This window comes from Danio rerio, chromosome 5 (genome assembly GCF_049306965.1).
Source record: "Danio rerio strain Tuebingen ecotype United States chromosome 5, GRCz12tu, whole genome shotgun sequence".
NCBI classification, from domain to species: Eukaryota; Metazoa; Chordata; class Actinopteri; order Cypriniformes; family Danionidae; genus Danio; species Danio rerio.
In genome coordinates, this window is record NC_133180.1 from 9,046,760 (window position 1) to 9,072,411 (window position 25,652).

General features: G+C 35.7%; 1 protein-coding gene across 9 annotated transcripts in view; it reads right to left on the reverse strand.

Moving 5' to 3' along the window:
- The window catches only part of spef2 (sperm flagellar 2), a 49,819-nt gene that overhangs the window by 14,610 nt on the left and 9,557 nt on the right, over positions 1-25,652 (reverse strand). For 2 of the 9 annotated variants that reach the window (XM_073950382.1, XM_073950386.1), the window contains exons 6-27: positions 24,476-24,555; positions 24,187-24,355; positions 21,260-21,448; positions 20,987-21,174; positions 19,681-19,849; positions 19,374-19,593; positions 19,197-19,294; positions 18,412-18,499; positions 16,011-16,084; positions 15,827-15,930; positions 14,831-15,087; positions 12,753-12,891; positions 10,606-10,760; positions 9,247-9,383; positions 7,929-8,056; positions 7,207-7,345; positions 5,867-6,004; positions 4,721-4,869; positions 3,415-3,498; positions 3,210-3,330; positions 465-588; positions 253-381 (exon numbers count right to left, since the gene is read on the reverse strand). In XM_073950382.1, the coding sequence (XP_073806483.1) occupies positions 253-381; positions 465-588; positions 3,210-3,330; positions 3,415-3,498; positions 4,721-4,869; positions 5,867-6,004; positions 7,207-7,345; positions 7,929-8,056; positions 9,247-9,383; positions 10,606-10,760; positions 12,753-12,891; positions 14,831-15,087; positions 15,827-15,930; positions 16,011-16,084; positions 18,412-18,499; positions 19,197-19,294; positions 19,374-19,593; positions 19,681-19,849; positions 20,987-21,174; positions 21,260-21,448; positions 24,187-24,355; positions 24,476-24,555 (3,079 nt within the window). 9 annotated transcript variants of the gene reach the window in all.

Below are 25,652 nucleotides of genomic sequence, written 5' to 3' on the forward strand. Positions count from 1 at the left end.
TCTGCCAATGGGGTAGGAAAATATTCTCATTTTAAAGCAAAAACAAGATTATTTTGCTTACACCTTTGACAGATTATTTAGCCCGTTTTAAGGAAAAACTCACTTACTTTTGACTTATCTCTGAAAACAAGAGACTAACTTTTACTTGTCTAAAAAATGCTTCTTTATTTAATAATTTGTAGATATTTTGACTAGAAACAGGACACAAACCAAGTAAGAAAAGCATTTATTGCAGTGTAGCTACTGTCATACCTTCAGGTTTAAGTGCAGCTGAGAGCTCCTGTTTGAATCGTTTCTTCTCCGCTCTTTTCCTGAGCTCCTCTGGGTTCCTTGCAGCAGGTTGAGGACTGGGCTCTGGAGGAGGAGGAGGAGGTGGAGCACCTGAAACAGCACAGAGTATTGATTCAGTGCATGAATACACAAATTAAGCTCGTGTGAACGATGGAGCAGAGGGTCTTCTTCACCTTTTTGTTTTCCTGCTTTCCTTACGTCTGTAGCAGAGGTCAAAGTTTGAGCTTTCTGTGCCTCCATCTGCTTCTGGTCTTCATCAACTTCTTCTTCATCCCACTGCCGCATCTCTGCCGACACCTTACACACAGTTGTGCACACAGACACGAAGAAAGATGATGAGATGTGACAGGTACTTCACAATTAACACAGTTTATCAGATCAGTTTAGTCACAATCAGTTTGCACTGTGCTGTTAAAGGTCCCATGAAATTAAAATATTGTTAAAGTATTGTTAGTTTGGGCATCTCGCTGGCGTAGTTTTTAGCATGATCGCCTCACAGGAAAAAAATCGCGAGTTCATTCATTCATTTTCAACCGCTTTTCTAGGGCATTGCGGGGGCAGCAGTATTAGGAGAGAACCCCAGTCTTCCCTCTCCCATCACTTCCTTTAGCTACTCCGGGGGGGATACCAAGGCGTTCCCAGGCCAGCCGAGATACATAGTCCCTCCAGCATGTCCTGGGTTTTCCTCGAGGTCCCTTCCCGGTGGGACATGCCTGGAACACCTCCCTATGTAGGTGTCCAACAGCCACCTTAGCTGACTTCTCTCAATGTGGAGGAGCAGTGGCTCTACTCCGAGCTCCTCCCGGGTGTCAGAGCTCCTCACCCTATGTATAAGAGTGTGTGCTGCCACCTTGCGAAGGAAACTCATTTCAGCCACTTGTATCTGAGATCTTGTCCTTTCTGTCACGACCCAAAGCTCATGACCATAGGTGAGAGTAGGAACGTAGATTGACCGGTAAATCGAGAGCTTTGCCTTTCGGCTCAGCTGATTCTTTACCACAACGGACAGATACATTGACCGCATTGCTGCTGCAGCGATCCGCGCGTCAATCTCTCATTCCATCCTTCCCTCACTCCTGAACAAAAACCCTAAGATACTTAAACTCCTCCACCTGGGGTAAGGACTTTCCTCCTTGATAATGTACTACTCAAGAAAATTATATCTAATTATTTTCGAAGGCGAAAACAGTTTAGATGCTAAATATTTTTGTTGAAACCATAAAATACATTATAAGAATCTATTGTAGAACATCATTTATTTGAACAATGCCTTGTGTTTTTTTAGTAAAATGTTAATATCTGTTATATTTCATCAATGTATGATTTCATTTCTTCCAAATAAAAAAAAAATACTTAAATTTGAGGCATTTTTTTTCTAATTTCATTTATGGTTACTGGAAAAGGTCAGTCAGTTTTCAGAATAACAAATGGTTTGTTTTTATTATTATTATTTAAAATCAGCTATTCTAAGAGATGTTGATTTCTTCAATTTTTGTAAAGTTACAACATTGCCATTGTGTTCTAAAATAAATGTAAATGTTTGAAAACTTGTCTTGTTTTCGTTATCTTTTGTTGGAAATGCTCTAAATTACATTTTTACTTCAGAAAATATAGGGCCCTATCATACACCCGGCGCAGTGTGGCGCAAGACGCGGCGCAATAGTCTTTTGCTAGTTTCAGCTTGGCGCAAGAGTCGTTTTGAGGCGTTGCGCTACGCTGTTTAAATAGCAAATGCATTAGCGCTCATTTGTGCGCCCATAGGCGTTCTGGTCTAAAAAGGAAGGCATCTTGAGGCGCACTGCTGGCGCGTTGCTATTTTGAGAAACTATAATAGATTTTTCATTAGACCAAAACTAACCCGGTCTAAACTCCGGCGCAGAGTTGCGCCTCGCTTACACACTGGTTAATACACACAAGAGAGCAATAGGCAAATATCTTTACATATGAAAAAATTTTAATATTAAGGATATATATAGGATATAATAAGAATAGATATAGAATATAAATATAAAGGATTAAAATATTACAAAACATATTATTTTCTAGCCTACATAAATATGAAAAATCACTGCTTTTATGTCTTCTTCATCTCGGGAGGCTTTTTCAGTTCATTCACAACAATTTGCTTTTGTATAATGTTATTTTTATTAGCAGTATTATTTATTATATCCATATTTATATTTGTTTTATTAAAAACAAGCTTAGATTTGCCCACCTGTCAGGTTTTAGACCATATGGGGCACAGCATGTGTTTTAGGATATAACGCAGGTTTTTGAGCACATTTTGTTATTATTGTTCATTTATTCGTTTGCTGAAAATTAGAACTGAATTCAGAAATAGTTTTGAAACAAATATTTGCGCTTAACAAACAAAATTAATTATTTATAGGCTAATTGATGTCTGTGCATAAAGGTTTCCCTATCCAAGAGCGAAAGTGAAAGTAGATCCATTATCTCTCATTCTCACGCAGTAGATGCTCTGTTTAACAGTTTTCTGTTAAAAAACTGTCAACTGTTTGCTTGTGAAATGCTCATTTTTTCCACTTAGACTTACTTTGCATCCTGTAAATAGTGAATGCGCTCTTGGCACGACGCAGCTGACTCTTAAAGGAAATGGGAGATGAGACTCTAATTGGTTTATTCTCAAAACACACCTATAACTCATTAAGAAAATAAACTCAACCCTTTTAGACCGTGCGCCTTGGCGCAAGGCAGATTTTCCGTCCTTAAATTAGCAAAAACGCGTCCTGACACGCCCTGAAAGCATTTGCGCCCTGCGTTTTGCTCTCTGCGCATGGACCGTCAAAATAAAGCCCAATGTCACTTAAATAATCATCATAATGTCTAAAGGGGACATCAAAATAAAGTGTAACCTGACTACATCTCCTCTAACCAACACACACTACTATAACACACACCATGCTCCTGAAGATGGCGATTGCTGCTTGGAAGAACTCCTGCAGCAGGTTCTCATCAGCCTGATGCAAAGGCTGTTTGAGGATCTCAGAAGTTGGAGATCTGCAGGAAACCAGTGGAAACCTGACAGCACAAACACATCTGGTCATTCAACACACATGCTTACCTCTCCACGCATCTAAAGACAATAATTAAAAGCACACATACACTTTAGTTTTCATCCTGTCCACAATTTCAGAGTCTTTTTCCTCAGCATTCTTTACAGATTTCTCTGACGGAGCAGATTCAGAGCTGAAATGCAAATATAGAACATATTAACACATCGAACATCTTACTCTAGTACCATGGAGCAGTGTTTCCCAAACCTGTTCCTGAAGGCACACCAACAGTACACATTTTCAAGCTCTTCCTAATCAAACACACCTGAATCAACTCATCAGAACATTAGAAGAGACTCCAAAACCAGAAATGAATGGGTCAGATAAGGGAGACATCCAAAATATGCACTGTTAGTGTGCCTGCAGGAACAAGGTTAGGAAAAACAGTGCCATGGAGTCCAGTTATCTTTACTGTCAAAACACAAAAGGCTATTTTCAAAATTGAAAACTAGAATACTTTAATAAAAAGTATAAGGTGCACTATTAATTGCTTACTGTTTATTTAAAGACATGTACATACAGTGGGTACAGCTGATATTATTCAAACCCCCTTATCCTGGACAAAAACCTTCCAGAGGGCCCAGGACCTCACACTGGGCCGAAGATTTACCTTCCAACAAGACAATGACCCCAAGCACACAGCTGAAATACAGAAGGAGTGGCTTCACAACAGCTCCGTGACTATTCATGAATGGCCCAGCCAGAGCCCTGATATAAACCATATTGAGAGGTAGATCTCTGGAAAAACCTAAAAAATGTCTGTCCACCAATGTTTACCATCCTACCTGACAGAAATGAGACGGATCTGCAAGGTGGAATGGCAGAGGATCCCTAAATCCATGTGTGAAATGCTTGTTGCATCTTTACCAAGAAGACTCAAGGCTGTATTAGATTTAAAGGTTGCTAAATACTGGGCGAAGGGTCTGAATACTTATGACCATGTGATATATCAGTTTTCTTTTTTAATAAATCTGCAAAAATGTTAACTATTCTGTGTTTTTCTGTCAGTATGGGATTCTCATTAATAAGGGGAAAAAACAACTTAATTGATTTTAGCAAATGGCTGAAATATAACAAAGAGTGAAACATTTAAAGAGGTCTGAATATTTCCATACCCACTGTAAGTACACATTACAATACACTTGTCACATTTCAATATCTAAAAGACAATAAATAGTAAAATGAACAAATGAATGATTAATAAATTATTTTATTGACCTTACTGGATGAGAATAAAATTAGCATCATTGAAATGAATCAAAAATAAACTGGCTTTAGCTGAAAAATGGCAATGTTATCTTCTACTGTGCTGATAATACATTGGATATGTTAATAAGAAAATATAACTCATTTACATTTTCGACTCGTCGACATGCTGATCAGCGGTGATGTCAAGCAATGGGACACGAGCAAAGTCACATTTGGATTCAAAGGCTGTTTTACCCATCGTTGAATAATGATCTTTCAGCAGACACACACAGTCCTGAAATCGGCCCACTTCTATCTGCACAAACACAAACAGAGCCAACAGACTTCAAATACAACACATACTGTTTGGAAATTTGCTTGTGTGTGTATACCTTGTATTTTTTCACATAGTAGGTGGACATTACCAGTAAATTTTGACCCCGTAGGAACATTTTTTTGTAGAGAAAAATGGCTCATAAATCAAACAGAATGAAGTATTTTAAAAATGCAAAAATGTAGATTGCTTCCTTTGAGGGTTGGGTCTAGGGGCAGGGGGATAGAAAATAGAGTCCCCATAAAGATAGATGTCTGTGTGTGCGTGCTTGTTTTTATATCCCAGTGGGGACTAAAACTAAATGCACAGACTCATCAGGACTTGTGTCACCTTGAGGGGAAAAGAAAATGAGTTCCCTATAGGTAAACATGCTTATAAATTACACAGAAAAAGGTTGAAACTGTAAAAATGGTTGGTTTAGAAGTAGGGGGATAGAATATATGGTTTGTATAGTATTTCATTTACAGTTGATGTCAAAAATTATTAGCGCTCCTGTTTACTTTTATCCCCAATTTTAATTTAATGGAACAAAGATTTCTAACAAGTGATTTATTTTATCTTTGCCATGATGAGAGCAAATAATATTTGACTAGATATTTTTCAAGATATTCAGCTTAGTGACATTGAAAGGCTTAAAAAGGTTAGCTAGGCAAGTCAATTTCTTCAGTTCTGAAGACAACTGAAACAAAATATTGCTTAAGGGGGCTAATAATATTGACCTTAAAATAGTTTTAAAAAAATTAAGAACTGATTTTATTCTAGCTGAAATAAAACAAATAAGACTTTCTCCAGGAGAAAACATATTATAGGAAATACCGTGAAAATTTCCTTGCTCTGTTAAACATCATTTGGGAAATATTTGAAAAAGAAATAAAATTCACAGGAGGGTGAATAATTTTGACTTGAACTGTATAGCATCATTACATCTATGAGTCCCCATTGGGATATTGGAATAAATCAGTGTGTGTGAATGTGTTACCTGCATCAATGCAGAATAATTGTTGATTAGTACAGCGGTGTGATCCTCTAACCAGCCATCATGAATGACGCCTGCTTTCTCCTGCTCTGCTTCTTCTTTACGCTTATCACTGATGTCCCATAGCCGCTCACGCAAGTCCTGCTCAAAAACATCCCCACACATCAATCAGAACATGCAGATAAACAAGCAAGTATGAATGATTATACAGGACTGTTGATTGCTTGATTCTGATTGGCTGATGACCATTCTAAGGTGTGCAGTCATGACCCTTTTCACAAGATGTTATGAGGCGTTTAACAGTCATCAGCATCTTAAATCCTTGAAAGTTTTCAATATTTTGATAAAAAAAAAAACGTATGAACATTTATATGTGTTTATGTCTGTACTATATAATCTTTTCATCAAATTACAAAAAAAAAACTAAGTATGGCTTATGTGAGGTGTTTCTAATGCAGCATCTATAAAGTGGAACAGTATATTTGGCGTTCTGGCTGCCGTTTTCAGTCTCACAGTTTTTTTTTCTTTTCTGAAATTCGTGATAACACAATTGTGGAGTTTTTCTTTTATTAATTCAGGAAATAGGATTGTAAAAAAAAGTATTTGTTGTACTCTCCCATTCACTCCAGGGCTCAACAATAAGGACTGCCCGATGGCCCGGGGCCAGTATCAGAGATGCATGGGACAGTAGACAGGATCATTACTGACCCGATTGGGGCCACCTTTTTGTTAAATAATTTCGAACTGAAATAAAATACCTTCACATTTTCTATACTGCTCTTTTTGTTTTGTTAACACATAATTTTGCTCATTATACATATATTGACATTTTAAAAGTATTATTTAAATAATTTTTAACATTTAAATAATTATAGGCATTATTTTTGACACATTATTTAAAATATGTGGCTAAAAAATAGCTATTAAAATGTATTTTTGCTTTGGTGGGAACAGTGGAAATTTTGGCCGGGCAAGTAGAAAATCTAAACCATTGGCCCGATCGGACCAGTAGAAAAAATCCTTTGCGTTGAACCCTGCACTGTGATCTAACTCTACCCAACTATGATCAATTCCACAACTGAGAAACCCAGAAATGTGAAAAGGGTCCATTTTCATTCAACCACAAGGCTAAAGTCAGCATAAAGTCAAACAGGTCATCATATAACCTCTCTGAATAATTCCGGTTATTTCACAAATACAATAGTCAAGAATCACATCAAAACAAAAAAGTAGGCTTTGGATAAGATGTGTAAGAAACTATTTCCACACACAGGAGCAGATTGAGGATAAAACCTGACAAAAGTCTCGAAATACATCATCAACGGTATCTTTAGGTGTCTCACATCCAGCCTTTGATGAAGCTCTCCTTTGGTCTCCTCGTCCTCTCTGATGTTATCAGGAACACTGTTATAATCTCGCTGCCATGAGCTAACAAACTCCTGCTTCAGATCCGGCTTCTGTAGATACTGCCTGAAGTTCTCCCTGTAACATGCAAATATATCTTACACATTTACACATACACAGACTTACACTCAACCAAACACATATACACACTCATAAACACACACATATACAGTTGAAGTCAGAATTACTAAGCCCCTTGAATTATTAGCCCCCGTTTATTTAATAATAATAATAATAAATAATATTTGTCTTTTTCAAGACGCTTCTATACAGCTTAAAGTGACATTAAAAGGCTTAACTAGGTTAATTAGGTTAACTATGCAGGTTAGGGTAATTAGGCAATTTATTGTATAACAATGGTTTGTTCTGTAGACTATTGAGAAAAATATAGCTTAAAGGGGCTGATAATTTTGACTTTAAAATGGTGTTAAAAAATTAAAAACTGCTTTTATTCTAGCCGAAATAAAACAAATAAGACTTTCTCTAGAAGAAAAAATATTAACAGACATACTGTGAAAATTTCCTTGCTCTGTTAAACATCATTTAGGAAATATTAAATCAGCAAAACAATTCAAAGGGGGTCTCTCACACACACGCACGCTCGCACGCACGCACGCACGCACGCACGCTCGCATGCACGCACTTGATGCCATTCTCTCACCGGATGTTGTAAAGGTGATGAATGATGAGCTCACGTTCACCACGGAGATTCTGCATCACTGTTTTGACATTAGTCACATATGAACTACAGACGTTCTCCCAGTATGGCACAAGATATTCTGCCAACTCCTGCAAATGTTGAGCAAAAAAAAAGCAAAACACGAAACCTGAAATATATTAGTCATTAAAGCACTTTACATCATACAAAAATGTTTGTGCCAAAAGTATTTCAATTGAAATGTTCTCGATATTTTGGATTTCTATATTAGACATTATATTTTAAATTTATTTTGGAAATCAAATCACAATGTCTGAAGGATTGTATGACAATACAAACTGTAGTAATGATGCTGAAAACGTAGCACTGAATCAATAAACAAATCATTAATTAATTTTTTGTTTCAAGAATATATCTTTAATAAACATTTAAAAATCTTACCAAAGACAAATGTTTGAATTGGTGCCTTTTTAGTATCTTAACTTCTATAAATGATCTTTGAAATCTGAAGAATTTTAAAGTTTTGATAATAGAAATCATCTGAACATGCCTTCTCTAACATGTTTTAACATACACCATAAAACCCAACAGTCAACTTTATCAAATGAAATGAGTGTAGTTAACTCAAAATTGACTGAACTCATTTAAACAGAGTTTTGAACTCAGTGTTGAAGGTAATGAGTTAATTAAACACCTCATTACTTCAACTTAAATGGAGTAAGTTCACAGAACTCATATAGATTAGTTTAACTCAAATGGTTTGAAGCAATCTGTTTCCTCAAATGGGTTGAGTTGCCTTAACTTACTCAGTTGGTTTGAGTTCTCTTCATTTATTGGATTTTACTGTGCTTCATTTATTCAGATGGATTAAGTTCACAGTACTCATCAGGATTCGTTTTTGAACTTAAATGGTTTGCTGCAATCGGTTTCTCTGAACGGTTTGAGTTACCTTAACATTTTGGGTTTTACAGTGTACAAACTGCATCAGGATATTGTTTTTTCCACATAATATCCTTATTTACAAACCCTTTTAAGGCATTTCAAATGCTGCTGATGTAGATAATCTGATCTCATCTAACAATGCAAGCTAAATAAATTAAACTATATGGCAATCCCAGGTGCTGTATTTATGTTTCCACTCTATGCTTACTAATCTAAGCATACCTCAAATCTATTAAAAATAAAATAAGCTACAGCAGATGAGTGTGAACAGTTGCCTATCCAATCCTCCAAATCAAACAGACTCTTTGATTTAGTTTCTCATGTTTAATAAGCATCTGTCAGTATTCTGAGGGCAGGTGTGTTCTGTGTGTGGTTGTGCCTTGGGTAAAGGTTCCTCCGCAAAGCTTCTTCTAGCAGATTTTGGGGTAGCTCTGGAAGATTTGGAAGAGCAGGCACTTTCTGGACGGGTCTGTTCAGGTGTGGAGGTCACTGAAGCTCTCCTGGTGTCAGCCAGAGCTGCTCCTATGGGGACAACAAAGAATGCTTTTCACTACACATGCATTTATAGTATAGTTGACTGCGTGGTATAGACTAGTGAAAGTTGAAAAGCAAGTAAAATGACCAGCAAAATTGAAATAAAAGCGCAGTTAAGCTTTAAGTTAAAAAAAAAAGGAAGCCCTATTGTATGTTAACAGTGTCCAGAGATGAAATCTATCAATAGAGAATTAAACGGAAAGCTCACGTCATTAGTGAAGACTGTTCCCATCCTGCAAATATGAAATTTCAGCTTTTGCTTTCATAAATTCTTTCCCACACGGAATCTGCGCGCGCAGAATTCCGCAGATTTTTAGGCCATCATAATTCTGTTTATTTACTTGAGTAAATCTAAGTTTATTTAGAATATTATTGACTAATATGAAAATGTTCATCTGATTTATGCACAATGCAGTTTGTAAAGTAATATTTTTGTCTTTTAGTAGAGATATTACATGAGTCTTACTTTGTTTACAAAATAAAGTGAATCGAATTTACATTTTAAACATTAAATAAAAGTTAAAAATATATTTTTTTTACTTCACATATTAATGTTTTAGTTATGATACTCCCAAAATTCTCTGCAGAAATAGCAAAAAATGTCCGCAGATTCCATCTGGCCCAAGTAATGAGATGTAAGGAAATACAATTATGGAAATGTGTATCAAACGTCATTTTTTGCTAACTGCCAGTGCTAAATACACTGGCACTGTGTATTTAAGTGTGAGTAGCGTTAATTGTGTTGTTTTAATGTGATATACAGTATGTGATGTTGAATGGATTTGTAAAGCTTGTTTTTTATCTTATGTAATATATGTGACGATGTTGAAATTTTATATTTGAATAACGGGAACAATCTTCACTAATGACGTGAGCTTTCTGTTTAATTCTCTATTGATAAATGTAATCTCTGGACACTGTTAACATAGGGCTTCCATTTTTAACATAAAACTTCACTTTCATTTCCAATTTCTACTTGCGGATAATAAAGAAAGAATAAACAAAGTTTTAAGAAGAAAAAAGTGACTTTCAAGCTTTCAAATCTTTAAAACATTTGAATGTGTCTGTTGCAATTCAAGCTGAATAAATTGCATACAAATGTATATAATTAGGTAATATATCCACACAAACTTGTAAAGATAAGTCAAAGCATTACTGGTTTGGAATGTGAGGTTGATTAAATTATGACAATTTTTAAATATACCTTTTTCAACAGACTCAATAGAGTCCCTCAGAATAGTCTCCACGTTACTGAAGAGAGTGTCCTTGTCCACACCTGCTGTGACTTTCACCAGAATATTCTGCTGATCACCAAACCACTTCTCCAGTTTTGGCCATGTTTGATGAAAGCCACTGATTCTATTAAAGAAAGCATAACATTGAGCACTGAACATACAAAAGCTCTCCTTTTGAGCCTTGCAAAAAAATAAAAAAATAAAAAAAGCAAGAAGCCAATTGAATTACACGGATTTAAAATGTTGCCACATGATAACACCAATAAATAAGAAAATTAATTTACTCTTGAAAAAACATGCTTGGTTGAATCATAGACAATCAGCCTAGGAACGTGTCATAATAAAATAAAGTTTTTTGAGATTTTATTTAAATATTTATTTTTCCACTTCAGGAACCAAATATTTGTAATTTAATTTTGATGAAAATGTGTTTTTGTTTATATTGTGTGTTTGCATGATGGGACAATAACAATGATGTGGCAATTTCTACATTGTGTCGGCAAATAAAACCCCAAATTTTCACTTTAGAAATGAATTCACTTATGAAATAATTTTATAAGTGAAAAAATTATAATATAATATAAAAAAATTTATACAATTATGCAATATCACATCACAGATTTATGGAGTTGATTTTCCATTGAATCCAGAGATATGTTGAGCGGGAAATTATAAAAATTCTAACCTCCAGGATAATCATGCTAGTAAGCTTACTGAAATATTACTGACAATAGCTGTATTGCTTTGAAATGGAAAGCAGACATTGATGTTGGGCTATGGATCTTAGAAGTTTGCAACAGTATACCATTGGAGAAGATCACATATTCTTTGAGAGGAAAGGGTGAATTCTTTAAAAATATTTGGAATCTATTTTTGACAAATATAAAACAGAACCACATGATTTAATCTGACAAAATAGATTTTCCCCATTAGTTTATACTGTATTTACTTTATATTTATTTATTAATATTTTATTTATTTGTATTAATTGTGTATGCTTTCGATGTTCGGTACTATTAACTTTTGAAAAAGCAAAATAAAAATGGATAATTAAAAAAAGAAATAATAATAATAATAATAATTAATAATAATTCCTTACATTTATATAGCGCTTTTCTGGGCACTCAAAGCGCTTTACACACAATGGGGGAATCTCCTCATCCACCACCAGTGTGCAGCATCCACCTGGATGACGTGACGGCAGCCATTTTGCGCCAGACCACACACCACACACCAGCTGATTGGTGGAGAGGAGAAAGCGATGAAGCCAATTGGAATATGGGGATGGTTAGGAGGCCATGATGGACAAAGGCCAGTGGGCAGATTTGGCCTGGATGCCGGGGTTAAACCCCTACTCTTTTCGAAGGACATCCTGGGATTTTTTTAACGACCACAGAGAGTCGGGACCTCGGTTTAACGTCTCATCCGAAAGACGGCGCTCACTGAGCAGTATAGCGTCCCCGTCACTATACTGGGGCATTAGGACCCACACAGACCGCAGGTTGGGCGCCCCCTGCTGGCCTCACTAACACCACTTCCGGCAGCAACCTAGCTTTCCCATGTGGTCTCCCATCCAGGTACTGACCGGGCGCAGCCCTGCTTAGCTTCAGTGGGCGACCATGTGAGAGTTGCAGAGAGCTGCATTGCTGCAATGCATTGGAATTAATAGTTAACTTCATTTAAAAATATCTTTCCACTTGAGATTAATATATATGTACTTCATGTACCTAATGTACTTCAAACACTGCTTTATGATGTTGCTTTCATCACTGTTTGCAAGTGGAAGTAAAACATGTTTTAGTTTAGATAATGACAACACTAATGGGCATTAAAAACTTGTCTATTATGCTGGAGTTTCTGCTAGATTTATTGTATAAATAATAATTTTTAAATATATTAAATATAATATATTCAAATGAAGTTTGGGATGTTTCATTGTGTCTACACTGACTGGCTTATCAAACAAAAACTATTATATAACATTAAACTGACAGTCAGTCTTGACTTAAAGGATTACAAAATCTAGATTGCAATAGAACTCAATCTAGAACTGTAATTGTGTGTATGTTGGCCCAGACATAAACAGATTAAACATATGCACTGCACTTTCACACACCTGAACTGTATTTGTGTCCTCCCCAGACTTTTGTCATCAGACAAGGATTCAGGATCTTGTGTGTTCAGATCTGGCATGCTTGTGTTTTCCTCCGCAGCATCACTGCTGCCTTTCTCCTGCTTTATGCTTTCTCCATTCACTGGTAAAGAACAGACAACTTCATTACACTATACTGAACAAAAACACAATGTCTACTGCTTCTGTAACACAGAATTGTCAGTGGTTCTCAAACTGTGGTACGTGTACCACTAGTGGTACGCGGGCTTCCTTCTAGTGGTACGCAGAGAAATCCAATATGTCATATGTACATGCAACATCTATTTCAAAATTTAAAAATGCTCTATACGAGTATGATGACATATAGCCTATATTTATGGGATCCAAGCAACATTTCCAGATTTTGATGAATAGGATACTATAGGTTAACACTTTCCATTTAAGTACAGGAGTTTTTTTTTTTTTTACTTTTTAAAAACAGTAGCCTACCATTTTTAACAAACGTTTTAAAGCACATTTTAATTTAAACGTTGATATTTTATCTGGTTAGTTTGTTCATTTTTTTACATATAAGCACAGTACTGTGTTTATGTTCAAACTATTTTGTAATGGTTAAAGTGGCTGATAATCATAAATATCATTAATAATAGTAGTTAATCTGCCACGTTTTTTTAAACTGTGCAGAGTTGTAGCTGCTTTACTGGGCCTCCTACGCTACTGTATTTCAATATTGCTCGTTATGGTGGTACTGTACTTGGAGGAACAATTTTTTTCTGTGGTGGTACTTGATGAAAAAAGTTTGAGAACCTCTGGTCTAAGTAGTATATGATGTTGTTCAGCCATATGTGACAGCATTGCACTCCATGTAGTTAGGACTACATGGCGTACATAAACAATATTTTCTTTTACTGCAATAGTTATTGCGATGTGAATACAATTTCAACAGATGATGTGAATAGATTTATTTGTAGAGAATTCATAATTTAGATTGATTAGGATGTTTTCGTAGGGAAGCATATCTGCATAAAATATCATAAACAAATTACAAGCAGAGTTAAATATAACAGCAAAAATACAAATTTTTGTTGTTTTCTGTGGAGTCTACATGGTTTCTGCAGGTTTCATCAAGTCAAATTTAAGACATTTTTAGGAAAATTATGAATAAAATTTCAGACTCATACAGTGCTAAACCCTGATGACGGTTTCTAATGGCCTGCTTTGGGATGTTTAGTTGCTTCATCCAAAAAAAAAAAAAAAAAAAAAAAAAGTTATTTTTAGCTACATATTTAAACATTTCTTTTAAAATAAACTGGTATAATAAGCTTTAAATATAACATAAGTTTGAAAACTATAATAAACTAATTGTCTGCTCAACAATATTTCCAGGTCAGCATCCCCAACAGGTAGCTATAAATATTTGGAGAACTTTTTAACAAATGTTATTGAAAAGAGTATAATTAAACCATATTGGTAAATGGAGTTGAAAATGAAACTTTTGTTAAAAGTTTTATTGAGATGGATTGTTGGTGATTGGATGGGAGTCGGCCTAATTGATGAGATTTGCATAAACAAATGAAAATGAATGATTTAAGACTTACAAGACAATACAGTTAATACAGTTAATGTGGCCTAAAACTTTGTTTTTGAAATTTGGGACATTTTAAGACTTTTTTAAGACCCTACGGACACCCTTGTATAACATTATTAAGGTACAGAAATGGAATAATTTAATGTTAAACAACACTGTGTTATCTTCATTGTGTAATTTAATCTTTAATACTACAAATGTTTAATTTATTTTGCCCGAATTGCTTGAGCAAGCTTAAAATCCTTACAGACACACACATTTTAAAATATGCAAATAATAAACCTTCACACTGAGGTTAAACTTTTAACTCTACAATGATCTGAAATGTGATGTGAACTATTTTACCATCTAGACATTGCAGATTCTATGATGTGACTATTGTGGATTCACATGTAGCAATATTAATGCTGAAACGATATATTGTGCAGGGCTAGGTTTAAGAGTAGGTAATAATAAAAGATAATCTGAGACGAATACACAACTGAAACTGTACCTATCTGTGTTCCCTCAGGAGGCTGAGTTGTGGCTCGCTCCAGAACCTGCTCATCTGAAACGTCTAACAGCACCACTAGGTCTAAAGCAGGGGATGGAGGAGCCGCATCTTTAGGGCCGTTTTTGGTTGTGGACAAATTATTTTGTGTTTTTGTTCCATCAAGTTCAGTCATGTTTAGAGCTTTCTCAAGCATCTGAGCCTGACTGATGTCCACCGGGAAGCCATCAAGAATCCAGCCACTATCTGCAGGAATGTTCCTGAAAAACATGGCAGGAGGTGTATTACACCAAAGTTTATTCAAAACACACTGAATAAAAGCTTTTAAAATCTGTTCTGTTAACCTAGACCAAGATTATTTTATTTAAAAATACAGCAACAGTAATATTGTGATATATTGTATATATATATATATATATATTTTTTTTTTTATATAAAACAATGTTTTATTTTCAGCATCATTACTCTAGTCTTCAGTATCAAACGTTCATTCAGAAATTCTTCTAATGCCGTATGCTGATTTGGAGCTCTAGAAACATTTCTAGATATTATCTGTATTGAAAAATTCATGCTGCTTAATACTTTTTAAGTCAGTTTTATATTTGAGTCAGTTTTATATTTCCCCAAGTTCTGTTTAACGGTGAGAAGATTTTTTTCCCAACACATTTCTAAACATAATAGTTTGTTCTGTAGCCAATCAGAAAAGAAAAAAAAAATATTGGCAAATAATATTGACCTTAAAATGGTTTAAAAACATTTTTGTTCAGCTAAAATATAACAAATAAGACTTTCTCCAGAAGAAAAAAATATTATAGAATGTTCTTGTAAGAAATGTTCTTGCTCCATTAAATATCACTTGAGAAATATTTGAAAAAGAATAAATATTTCACAGGAGGGCTAATAATTTTTTCCAAAAATGTATATTTACCAGATGATCTACAATAACATTTTATTCGTGTAAAACCTGTAAAGTCAGAAAAAAGCATTATATCTCTTTACCTGATAGCATCCACAATAATGTCCACCAGAAGCTGATCAGGAACAGCTTGGCCTGTCCTCAGAACTTTCTCTACCGCTGCACCGTGCTGTGCTCGTGATGACCACTGCAGAACAGACCGTTACACATTATGAAGCTTATCAACGAGCACAATGCTAGTTAATACTGAGATCATGTGGAGAGTACCTTTGGGATTGCCTTTGATTCTTCTTTGTCCTCTTTTTCATGAAGCCCAGATGAGGCCTCATGAGGCTGTGGTCCTGATGTCAGATATAAAAAATGTGTGTAGCATTATATTAATATATGGAGTATTTACCTCTTAATGAATTTAAAAACTAAATTAGAAAGATAACGAATACACAATCGTTCAAGGTTTTAGGATTAGTACTGTAACATTCACTCATTCATTCATTTTCCTTCGGCTTCAGGGAATGAACTGCCAACTTATCCAGCATATGTTTTACACAGCAGATGCCCTTACAGCTGCAACCCAGTGCTGGGAAATATCCATACACGCACATACACTACGGCCAATTTAGTATATTCAATTCAACCAATAGCGCATGTCTTTGGACTGTGGGGGAAACCGGAGTACCAGTAGGAAACCCACGTGAACACAGGGAAAAATGGCAACTGATCCAGCTGGAACTCGAACCAGCAACTTTCTTGCTGTGAGGCAACTGTGGTAACCACTGAGCCACCGTGTCACCCAGTACTGTAATACGTCACAAAAAAAATTTCTTCTCCACACCAAGGCCCAGATTACACCAAATGTGTTTTTATTTGCAGTGAGAGGAGCCTTTTTAATACTGTTTTCTATATGCAGAAAGCATTGTGCATGCTGGTTTTTGCGTATTATAACCGCCTTCTGCACCTCACGTTTTTGACAAAGCACTCTGAGCCCCTGTGATTAAAAAAAGTCAACTCTGTGCTCAGAAACTCAGAGAACTCTCTGAAAATGAGCCCTATGTCACGTGCTCCAGCACCAAGACCATTGATACAGTGGTTGACTAGCAACATAAAAAGTGCAGCACACTGCTCTTTTCTAAAGTTAAAAAAAAAAAAAAAAAAGGCAAGGCACTCCCCAAGGCTGCATTTACTCCATTAAAATATAGTAAAACATTTTCATGTCTTGAAGGATCCTTTAGAAATCATTCTGATATGACACTTTTTAACAATAAATAATGTATTAATTTCTTAAAGAGCCCATATTATGGGTTTTTGAAAATTCCCCTCCATGTAGTGTGTAACACAGCTCTAAGTGATGTGAAGTATCCAGCTAAGGCTTAAATCTGTTAGTGTACAGTGTTTAAAACGGTTGATTCATCTATAAAAGAGTCGACTCATAGTGCTTCAAACGAGTCGCCTTGATACCGAGTCATTAGGTGTTTCGCCATGACGTACGAACGAAACCAAGTTATTCACGTGCACGTGCAAACCCGGGAGATTTGAAACCTGCGGCCCCGCCCTCTGACGAAGAAACCCAGACACACACACACACACCCACAAACACACACACACAAACATGCCGGTCGATTGAAGTAACACTGCAGATGGATATTATCGAGTCTCTACCCAAAGATAAAACCTCAGCATTATAGCCAAGCAGTATAAACTACTGGAAACTTCTGCAAACTACAAGCTACAAAGAATACTTCATCGGGTTTGTTAAAGGAAGGATCAGTAAAGAGTAACTTACTGATGGACGTCAGGATGGGTTTCTTCCTCCATTTCTCAAATGCAAGTACGTGCGATTAAAGTTGTTGCCTCATTTACTCTAGCTTGCAAATGTATTTAGTTGTGATTTGTTACTTGTAACCGCGTGTACTGCATCAGGTTAACTAGCTATATTCTCTTATCGCGTGCAAAGACACGTTAAAAAGGCGACGCGTGATGCTTTGTTTACGGAGCTCCGTGGACGGGGGTAGTGTGTGTGTGTGCGCTGTCATCCGGAGGTATGTGTTTGTGTGTGCGTGCGCGCACGTTGTTGTCCGGAGGTGTGTGTGTGTTTTTGTGTGTGTGTGCGTGTGTGTGTGTGTCTGTGAAAAGAGCAGAGTGAGACAAGCTAGGAGATCTCCTCGACAGTTTTTGCAGTTTTTGCTCAATAAAATAGTTAGTCGTCTGTATTTTCATGTCCATTGTCTGTATTTACATTGACCCACTGGCAGCTAAAGTCCACGCCTACACTATCGAGTGTGTATGAACTGTAATTACTTTTATATTGCTGATTAGCTGTTGGGCATTTCACTCTATGACTGAAGGCAGTCGACCAATCGCAACAGGCTGTCATCGGTCCAATCAGTGCAGATTAGCTTCGCGCTAAGGAGGGGTTTGGGAACAAATGAATCACTGGACGATTCATACGTGAGTCGCTGGGATAATTAGGTAAAAATAAGTCCAGATTATAAGACCATGAAAGTGTTTTTTAACCTTGCATGCATATTAAACTGTTGTTGGAGACCCTTACAACCAAGATATGACCCTATTTCATGTATAATATGGGCTCTTTAAACAACATTTGAACAGACATGTAAACACAATGTCCCAGACTTCGCGACTGAAAGAATCAATCAATAATCTCACAAACCTGATTCTAGAGGAGAGGATGTCTCCTGCTCATCTTTCTGAAGCTGTTCTGTAGTATGTTCTGTCTGAGAAACATTTTTCTCCAAGCTCTTCTGAGGAAAGCAAATAGGGAAATTAAACAACGTAAACAATAAAATATTAATATGTATTTACTAATAAATAGCAAAAAAGAATATTTCACAGTATCATTATTCTATTTACTACTTAGATTACAATTTATTTTAAGTTGACACAGTTACAGTGTAACTATTCATTTAACTACTGAGTAATATGAATTAATTATGTGTACTTACTATATGGTTGGAGTTAAAATATGGGATAGGTTTGGGATCATTCATTTATTCATTGTGCCTTATTTATCAGGGGTCATCACAGCGGAATGAACCAACAACTATTCTGGCAAAGGTTTTACGGCCCTTCCAGCTACAACCCAGTACTAGGAAACACCCATACACCCTCACATTCACACACGCACTCATACACTAGCACCAGGAGGAAACCCACACCAACACAGGGAGAACACGCAAACTCCAAACAAACAGAAATGCCAACTGGCCCAGCCGGGACTCGAACCAGCGACCTTCTTGATGTGAGGCGACGGTGCCAACCACTGAGCCACCATGCCGCATCATTGTAATAACTATAGTAAGTGCATGGAACGTGTGATCTTAATTTAAAGTGTCACCAATATTTATTAGTAAGAGAGCAGTGTAATAATACACATTACAAACTGTTCAAATAAAAAGTTTGTTCTAATAAAAATATTGAGTGTTAAATATTTCTGACCTCATTCTGGCTTTCGCTTGCAGCCTGTTTTTCCTGCTGATAGGCTGATAAAGCGTCCTGGATCAAAGTGTTGGCTGAGAGTACATGGATGTTAAGAGCTGATGAAGAAATCAGGAAGATCAGGTATTATTCTGATGCACCATTACACTAATACTACAATGAAGCATTAACTCCTACTGCTGCTGATCCTGGAGAGGCAGGTGGTTTTGCCAGAGAAGGTTTTTCCCAGCATGCATGCCCTGATGGTGAAACGGGGAAACAGAGGAGGAGGAGTGCTGACGGTGGGTGGGACAATCATGTTCCGTAGACGGTTCAACACATGATCCAGAATATCACTATTCCCTGCATTGGTTTGTCTCTCGGTTTCTGCATCTAAAGCCCACTCGCCTATCATGGCCTGAAGAGAACAGACAGAAATGCAGTACACTTGTTTGTTTATTTGGATCAGTAAAAATAAAGCTACAATTACTCAGTTTGTCCTTACCACATACTCATCGTAGTCTTGATTGTTGAGTATCTGGAGCTTCTCAAGCTCAATGATCTGCTCTGGTGAGGGTTCAGTAGGTTTAGGATCCACACAGGCCACTTCATACAGCGGCTTCCCACTGTAAAACAGCTCCATCCACTCCTGCATCAGCTTCACTGGTATCAGACTGAGGAAATGTGTAGATCAGGAATGAGAAAAAAAAAAGTAATTTTTAAATACCAAATTCATTAAACAAAATATATATTCATAAATTGAAATGGCATAATATTTAATAAAATAGAATGAAATAATATAATATAGCATTAAATAGAATTGCATTAAAATTGTATAAAATAAAATCGTATAATTAAAAAAAATTGCATAATATAAAAAACATTAAATTGCATAAAATTGCATAAAAAGGCCTTGTTCATTAAATAAAACATATTCATAAATTTAAATAGCATAATATTTCATAAAATAGAATTTAAGTAAATGAAATAGCATAAAATAAAAGCTAAAATTGCATATAATAAAAATAAAATAGCTTAAAATTAAAAATAAAATCGCATAAAATAAAATAAAAAAATGAACTTGCATAAAAAGGCCATATTCATTAAATTAAATACATATTCATAAATTTTATTTGCATAATATTTGTTAAATAGAATTTAATTTTAAAAAATTGCACAAAATAGAATTACATTCAAACTGCATGAAAAAATTGTTATAAAATAAAAATAAAATTGAATAAAATTAAAAATTAAAAAATTACATAAAATACAAAAAAATGCATAAAATAAAAAATTAAATTCCATAAAATGAAAAAAATAAAATGAAATAAAATAAAATAAACTCATTTATGTATGTATAATATCTGGGGTGAGTAATATATATTTATTTTAATAATATACATTTATTTTAATAAAAGGATGCATTTAATTTGGTAAAATGAACAGTATGCTTTTAATCCTGATAAACAGAGATATTTATTGAGCGACAAAATATCATATTTTAATGATTTCCGAAGACTGTGTTACACTGTTCATTCTTCTTTGCCATCTCATAAATAAATTACATTTAAAAATATTTTGCAAGGCATAACATTTAGTTTAAATTGTAAATTTCAATGTAAAATTATTGCAGTTTTTTATTTAATAAATGCATAAACATTTCAAAAACATAAAAAAGTAAACAGTAATCTCTACATAAAACAAAAGCACAATCATTTCAGTTCATTTATAATGTACTATAAAAGCACCTTAGTTCAAAACAGCAGCAAGGTTTTTTATATATATATATATATAAACAGTGACATAAATACTTGGCAGTGAGGAGTCGATATTCTCCAGCTTTGGTTGCCAGATCAACAATCTGTCCCAGAATGTCCCTGCAGATACCAAAGTGCTTCTGATATCGAGCTTGAGCGCGCTCTTCAGCCAGCTGTTTGTGCAGCTCATGCTCTATCCTAAGCTGTTCACTGCGCTCCAGACGCTCCTGCTGAGCGAGAACCTGAAGAGACGATCAGAGGGTTATCAGCTCAACTCAAATTAAAACGTATTAATCTGATATTAATCATCCATGCATGATCTCTCACAGCTTCTCTATCCAAGGCCTCCTGAAAGTCTCGTTGGCGGCGTTCCTGGTATTGTCTCTCCTGGAAGATGCGGTTTTCTCGAAGCACCTCTTTCTGCTGTTTAATCTGCATCAGCTGAACTGTGATCCTTTTCTCCTGCTGTGTCTGACGCATCAGTCGGCTGACCATTTGTTCTTCTCGCAATGCCTCCTGCAGGAATAACATCAATGCAACAAGCAGATATGATCAACATGCAATTTCTAAACGTTGTGATAACATTGACATTTTCTGAAATAATGTGCTGTATTATCAGGCTTCTTTAAGCACTATACAGAGTCCTTCTCTTGGTTTAGAGCAGAGGTGTGCCAACTACAGCCCGCTGAACACTTTCATCCGGCCCGCGAGGGAGTTGATAAATGCTGCTTCTGAGTAACAGTTTTGTTTCAGAATTAGTAAAATTAATGATGTAATACAAGCGAACACCATTTGATGGCAGTATTCCATATGGTGCAGTTAGAGCAACCAGTAGAACTAGAACACACTCTCGGATATTAAGATGCACTTGACCGTTAATGACTGAAGATGAGTCAGGCAAAGACAAATAGACTCCGAATGTCGTGTTTTTAAGGAAGAATGGACAAAAAAATACTTCTTCACCAAGATCGGACAGAAAAAGGAAGGTCTAATAAGTCAAGAAAGTATTACTGTTTTTAAAGACCACAACCTAAGGGGCTGATCACACCAAACGTGCATTTACGTTCCAAAGATGCAAGGTGCACCGCACTGCCTTTTTGTTGACAAGATTAAAGGAGCGTGGTGCGCTTTATTTACGTCATTAGATAACGACTGAATCAGCTAGCTATTTTGCGAAAGTGTTGCTGTTGATATTAATATGACTTTATTTTCAGGCTCATTGTTTACATTAACACACTCATAATAACATGACTTTGAATAACAAAGACTAATATACTTCTTCCGTTTTATCTCATGATAGTTTTATAATGATTGATATGAGCATATTAATACAAGTTCGAATGAGATTGTTGTGAATTTGACTCAAATTATATAATAATTGCGGGTTAAATGTGTTAATTGTTGTCATAGAATGTATTTTCCATGCATACATCCACTTTAAAAAGTTATTTTATCAAAGATTTGTGGTTTTATCAAGTTTTATGATAATTGATCTGTATATTCTAAAAGCAGTGCAAATTAGATTATTGTAAATTTGACTGAATAATAAACTAGGAATTAATTTTAATGTGTTAATATGAGATTTTTTCTATCAGACAATATCTTTTCTATTCTCCACTGTAAAAGTTATAACATCATCATTATTAATATATTTTATAGGAGATTATTTTATTGTTTTATGATGATTGATAAGTGATGATAAATATAAATAGCAGTGCAAATTCATTTGACTTGTAAATTTGACTCAATAATAACTATTAGTAAAATCAGTTTTGCGTTAATGTGACATGTTTCTGTCCCAGATTACATGTTTCATGCCACTGTAAATAAGTTATTTTTTGAAGGATTTGTCATGTGGCCCTTTACTTGGTTTGCAAAATGTGATGTGGCCCTCGGGTCTAAAAAGTTTGCCCACCACTGGTTTAGACTGTCATATCTTTCTTTTTCTGTCCAGGTGATCTCATACAGCCTCTATATAATATTCATGCCTGGACCCTCTGGAGGCCATTTTAAGCCCATGTTTCAGCTGTTTTCTTTCTTCAAATAAGATTTCACTGCAGATAGCAGATCATTATCATGCTGAAAATGAAAACAATCACTGGCACTTTTCAACATTTACAATTCCATCCATTCAGACAATATTGCTAACAACACTGGTTAGAAATGCAGCTTAAATGAGGACAAAAAGCCTATCTCCAACATTGCTTTCACGTTTTAAACCAGGGTTCAACAAACTTGTTCCCGGAGGGCCGATGTCCTGGAGATTATAGCTACAACCCTAATCAAACACACCTGAACAAGATAATCAAGGTCTTACTAGGTATACTTGGAACACCTGTTGTTGAGGCAAGTTAAAGCTAAACCCTGCAGGGACACCGGCCCTCCAGAAATGAGATTGGTGACCATTCTTAAGCCATTAAACCAAGATAATTCAAACTCTAACCTAACTCCCATCCTAAAAAAACGTACATCAACTGAATTTATTCTCCCTTTATAAATCTCATATATCCATTTTATCAGGGGTGGCCAACCCTGTTCCTGGAGAGCCACCTTCCAGCAGATTTCAGTTGCTACCCATATCAAACACACCTGCCTGTAATTATCACGGGGTGTTCAGGTCCTAATTAATTGGTTCAGGTGTGTTTGATATGGGTAGCAACTGAAATCTGCAGGAAGGTGGCTCTCCAGGAACAGGGTTGGCCACCCCTGCATTATATCATCAGTAAAACAACAGATTTAATGTTGGCCTGCAACTTTTGCACAGTACTGCGTTTATTTATTTATTATTTATTTATTTTTTAATAAAGAAAATTTGCAAAAAATTAGCATCTTCAGAGTTCTCTGGCTTTGTTGAGCTCATATTTAACAAAGAAAAAAATATACCTCCATTTTATTTAGAGAGGCATACATTGAAGAAATGTGGAGTATTTTCTGATTTTTAAATTGTCATAAAATTATGAAATTCTTTATAACAAAGTTTGCATGTAACTATCAGTTCCCTATACCTGTATCTACTACTCCCAACAATAAGTCTAAATAAATACCAATTAAATATTCATATTTGATATACACATTTTGACATGATTTTCCAAAAAGGTCATGTATTGATAATCAAGTAATATTTGCTTTAGCCCTGTAAACATTCTTCTTGGAATATAATATAAAAGTCCCTCATATTTACTTTATAAAAACTTACATATTTTAAATAAAAAAGACACATAAACCATGACCTCAATGTAAAATATTGTGATCACCTGCTGAGCCTCGTGAGCCTGCAGTTGCTCCATCAGCGCTCGGCGTCTCCTCATCTCTCTCTGTTCCCGTGCAGTGGCGTCTTCCTCCAGACGCTGACGGATGTTCTCGATGTAGTCCTTGTTCCACTGAGCTTTGTCTCCTGTACTCATCGGCTGTGTCACACGACCACTGTAAACCCAGGTCCAGTTACACGCTCAGACATTCACTGAATGAACTGTACGTTATATCTTTGCATATATTCATATATTTTATTAATATTCATAGATTTCCTGCATTATGCAAACAAACCTGAAGAGTAAAGCTCCACCTTCAGGAGGAGAAGTGGTCTTCTTTTTTTTCTCAAACTGTGCTATCTCACGATGAACATGCTGAAAATCACACAGAAGGTTGTCACTAAACACAACCAAATGTCTTCAAAACAATCTTGCCTATTTTTTTCTTTCAAATTTATTACAGTCTATAATGTTTTTTATTAGTGAAAAGAACTTGTCAATAACATATGTATATAAATTTACAATTTCTAATTATCAAAAAGAAACTGGAACTAGTTTGTAATTTAATTTAATTTAATTTTAATTTAATTTAATTTAATTTAATTTAACTTTATTTTAAATACCAAAAAAAGTTTTTCGAATATTACCTTTCATGTAATCAGGCACGTGCACAGAGAGGGCTCAACCTGTACAGTACACATGCCCTTTTTTCTCTTGGATATAAAGTGCCCTTCCGAAATGAACTAAAGTGCATGTTCATGCATGTTGCATGTTCTCCCTGTGTTCGCGTGGGTTTCCTCCGGGTGCTCTGGTTTCCCCCACAGTCCAAAGACATGTGATACAGGTGAATTTGATTGGCTAAAACTGTCCGTAGTATATGTGTGTGAATGAGTGTGTGTTTGTTTCCCAAAGATGGGTTGCAGCTGGAAAGGCATCCGCATGTGTTGGATAAGTTGGCAGTTCATTCCACAGTGGTGACCCCGGATTAATAAAGGGACTAAGCCGAAAAGAAATGAATGAATGAGTTATATAATTTTCTATTATAAAATTGACCTCTGAATAATTTAAATTTGGCTAAATTGAATTCACTATTTTCCCCTTTATGTTAAATTGTTGAGTGTTTCCCTGGCCCTAGATAGGGGAGTCATGTAACACTGGCAATAGGTTTCTGACACTTGCTAAAAACAAGTGGCCGACCAATCACATTATCAGAGTCATCTCACCAATCAGAGCAGAGAAGGCTCTCAGAAAGGCGGGTTTAGAGAGAACAGATCCTTGAACACACCATTTCAGACACTGTAGGTACTTATGCACTATTCTACGCCATTTTGTAGTATAAAAAGCGTAAGTAGCGCGTTCACACTGAAAACTAAAAATAATAAGTGCATTTTAATTACACGATAATGCACTCATTCAACAGTTAAAATGAAGTGTGTCATGGTGAACACCTTACGCACTCAATGGCCGCTGCT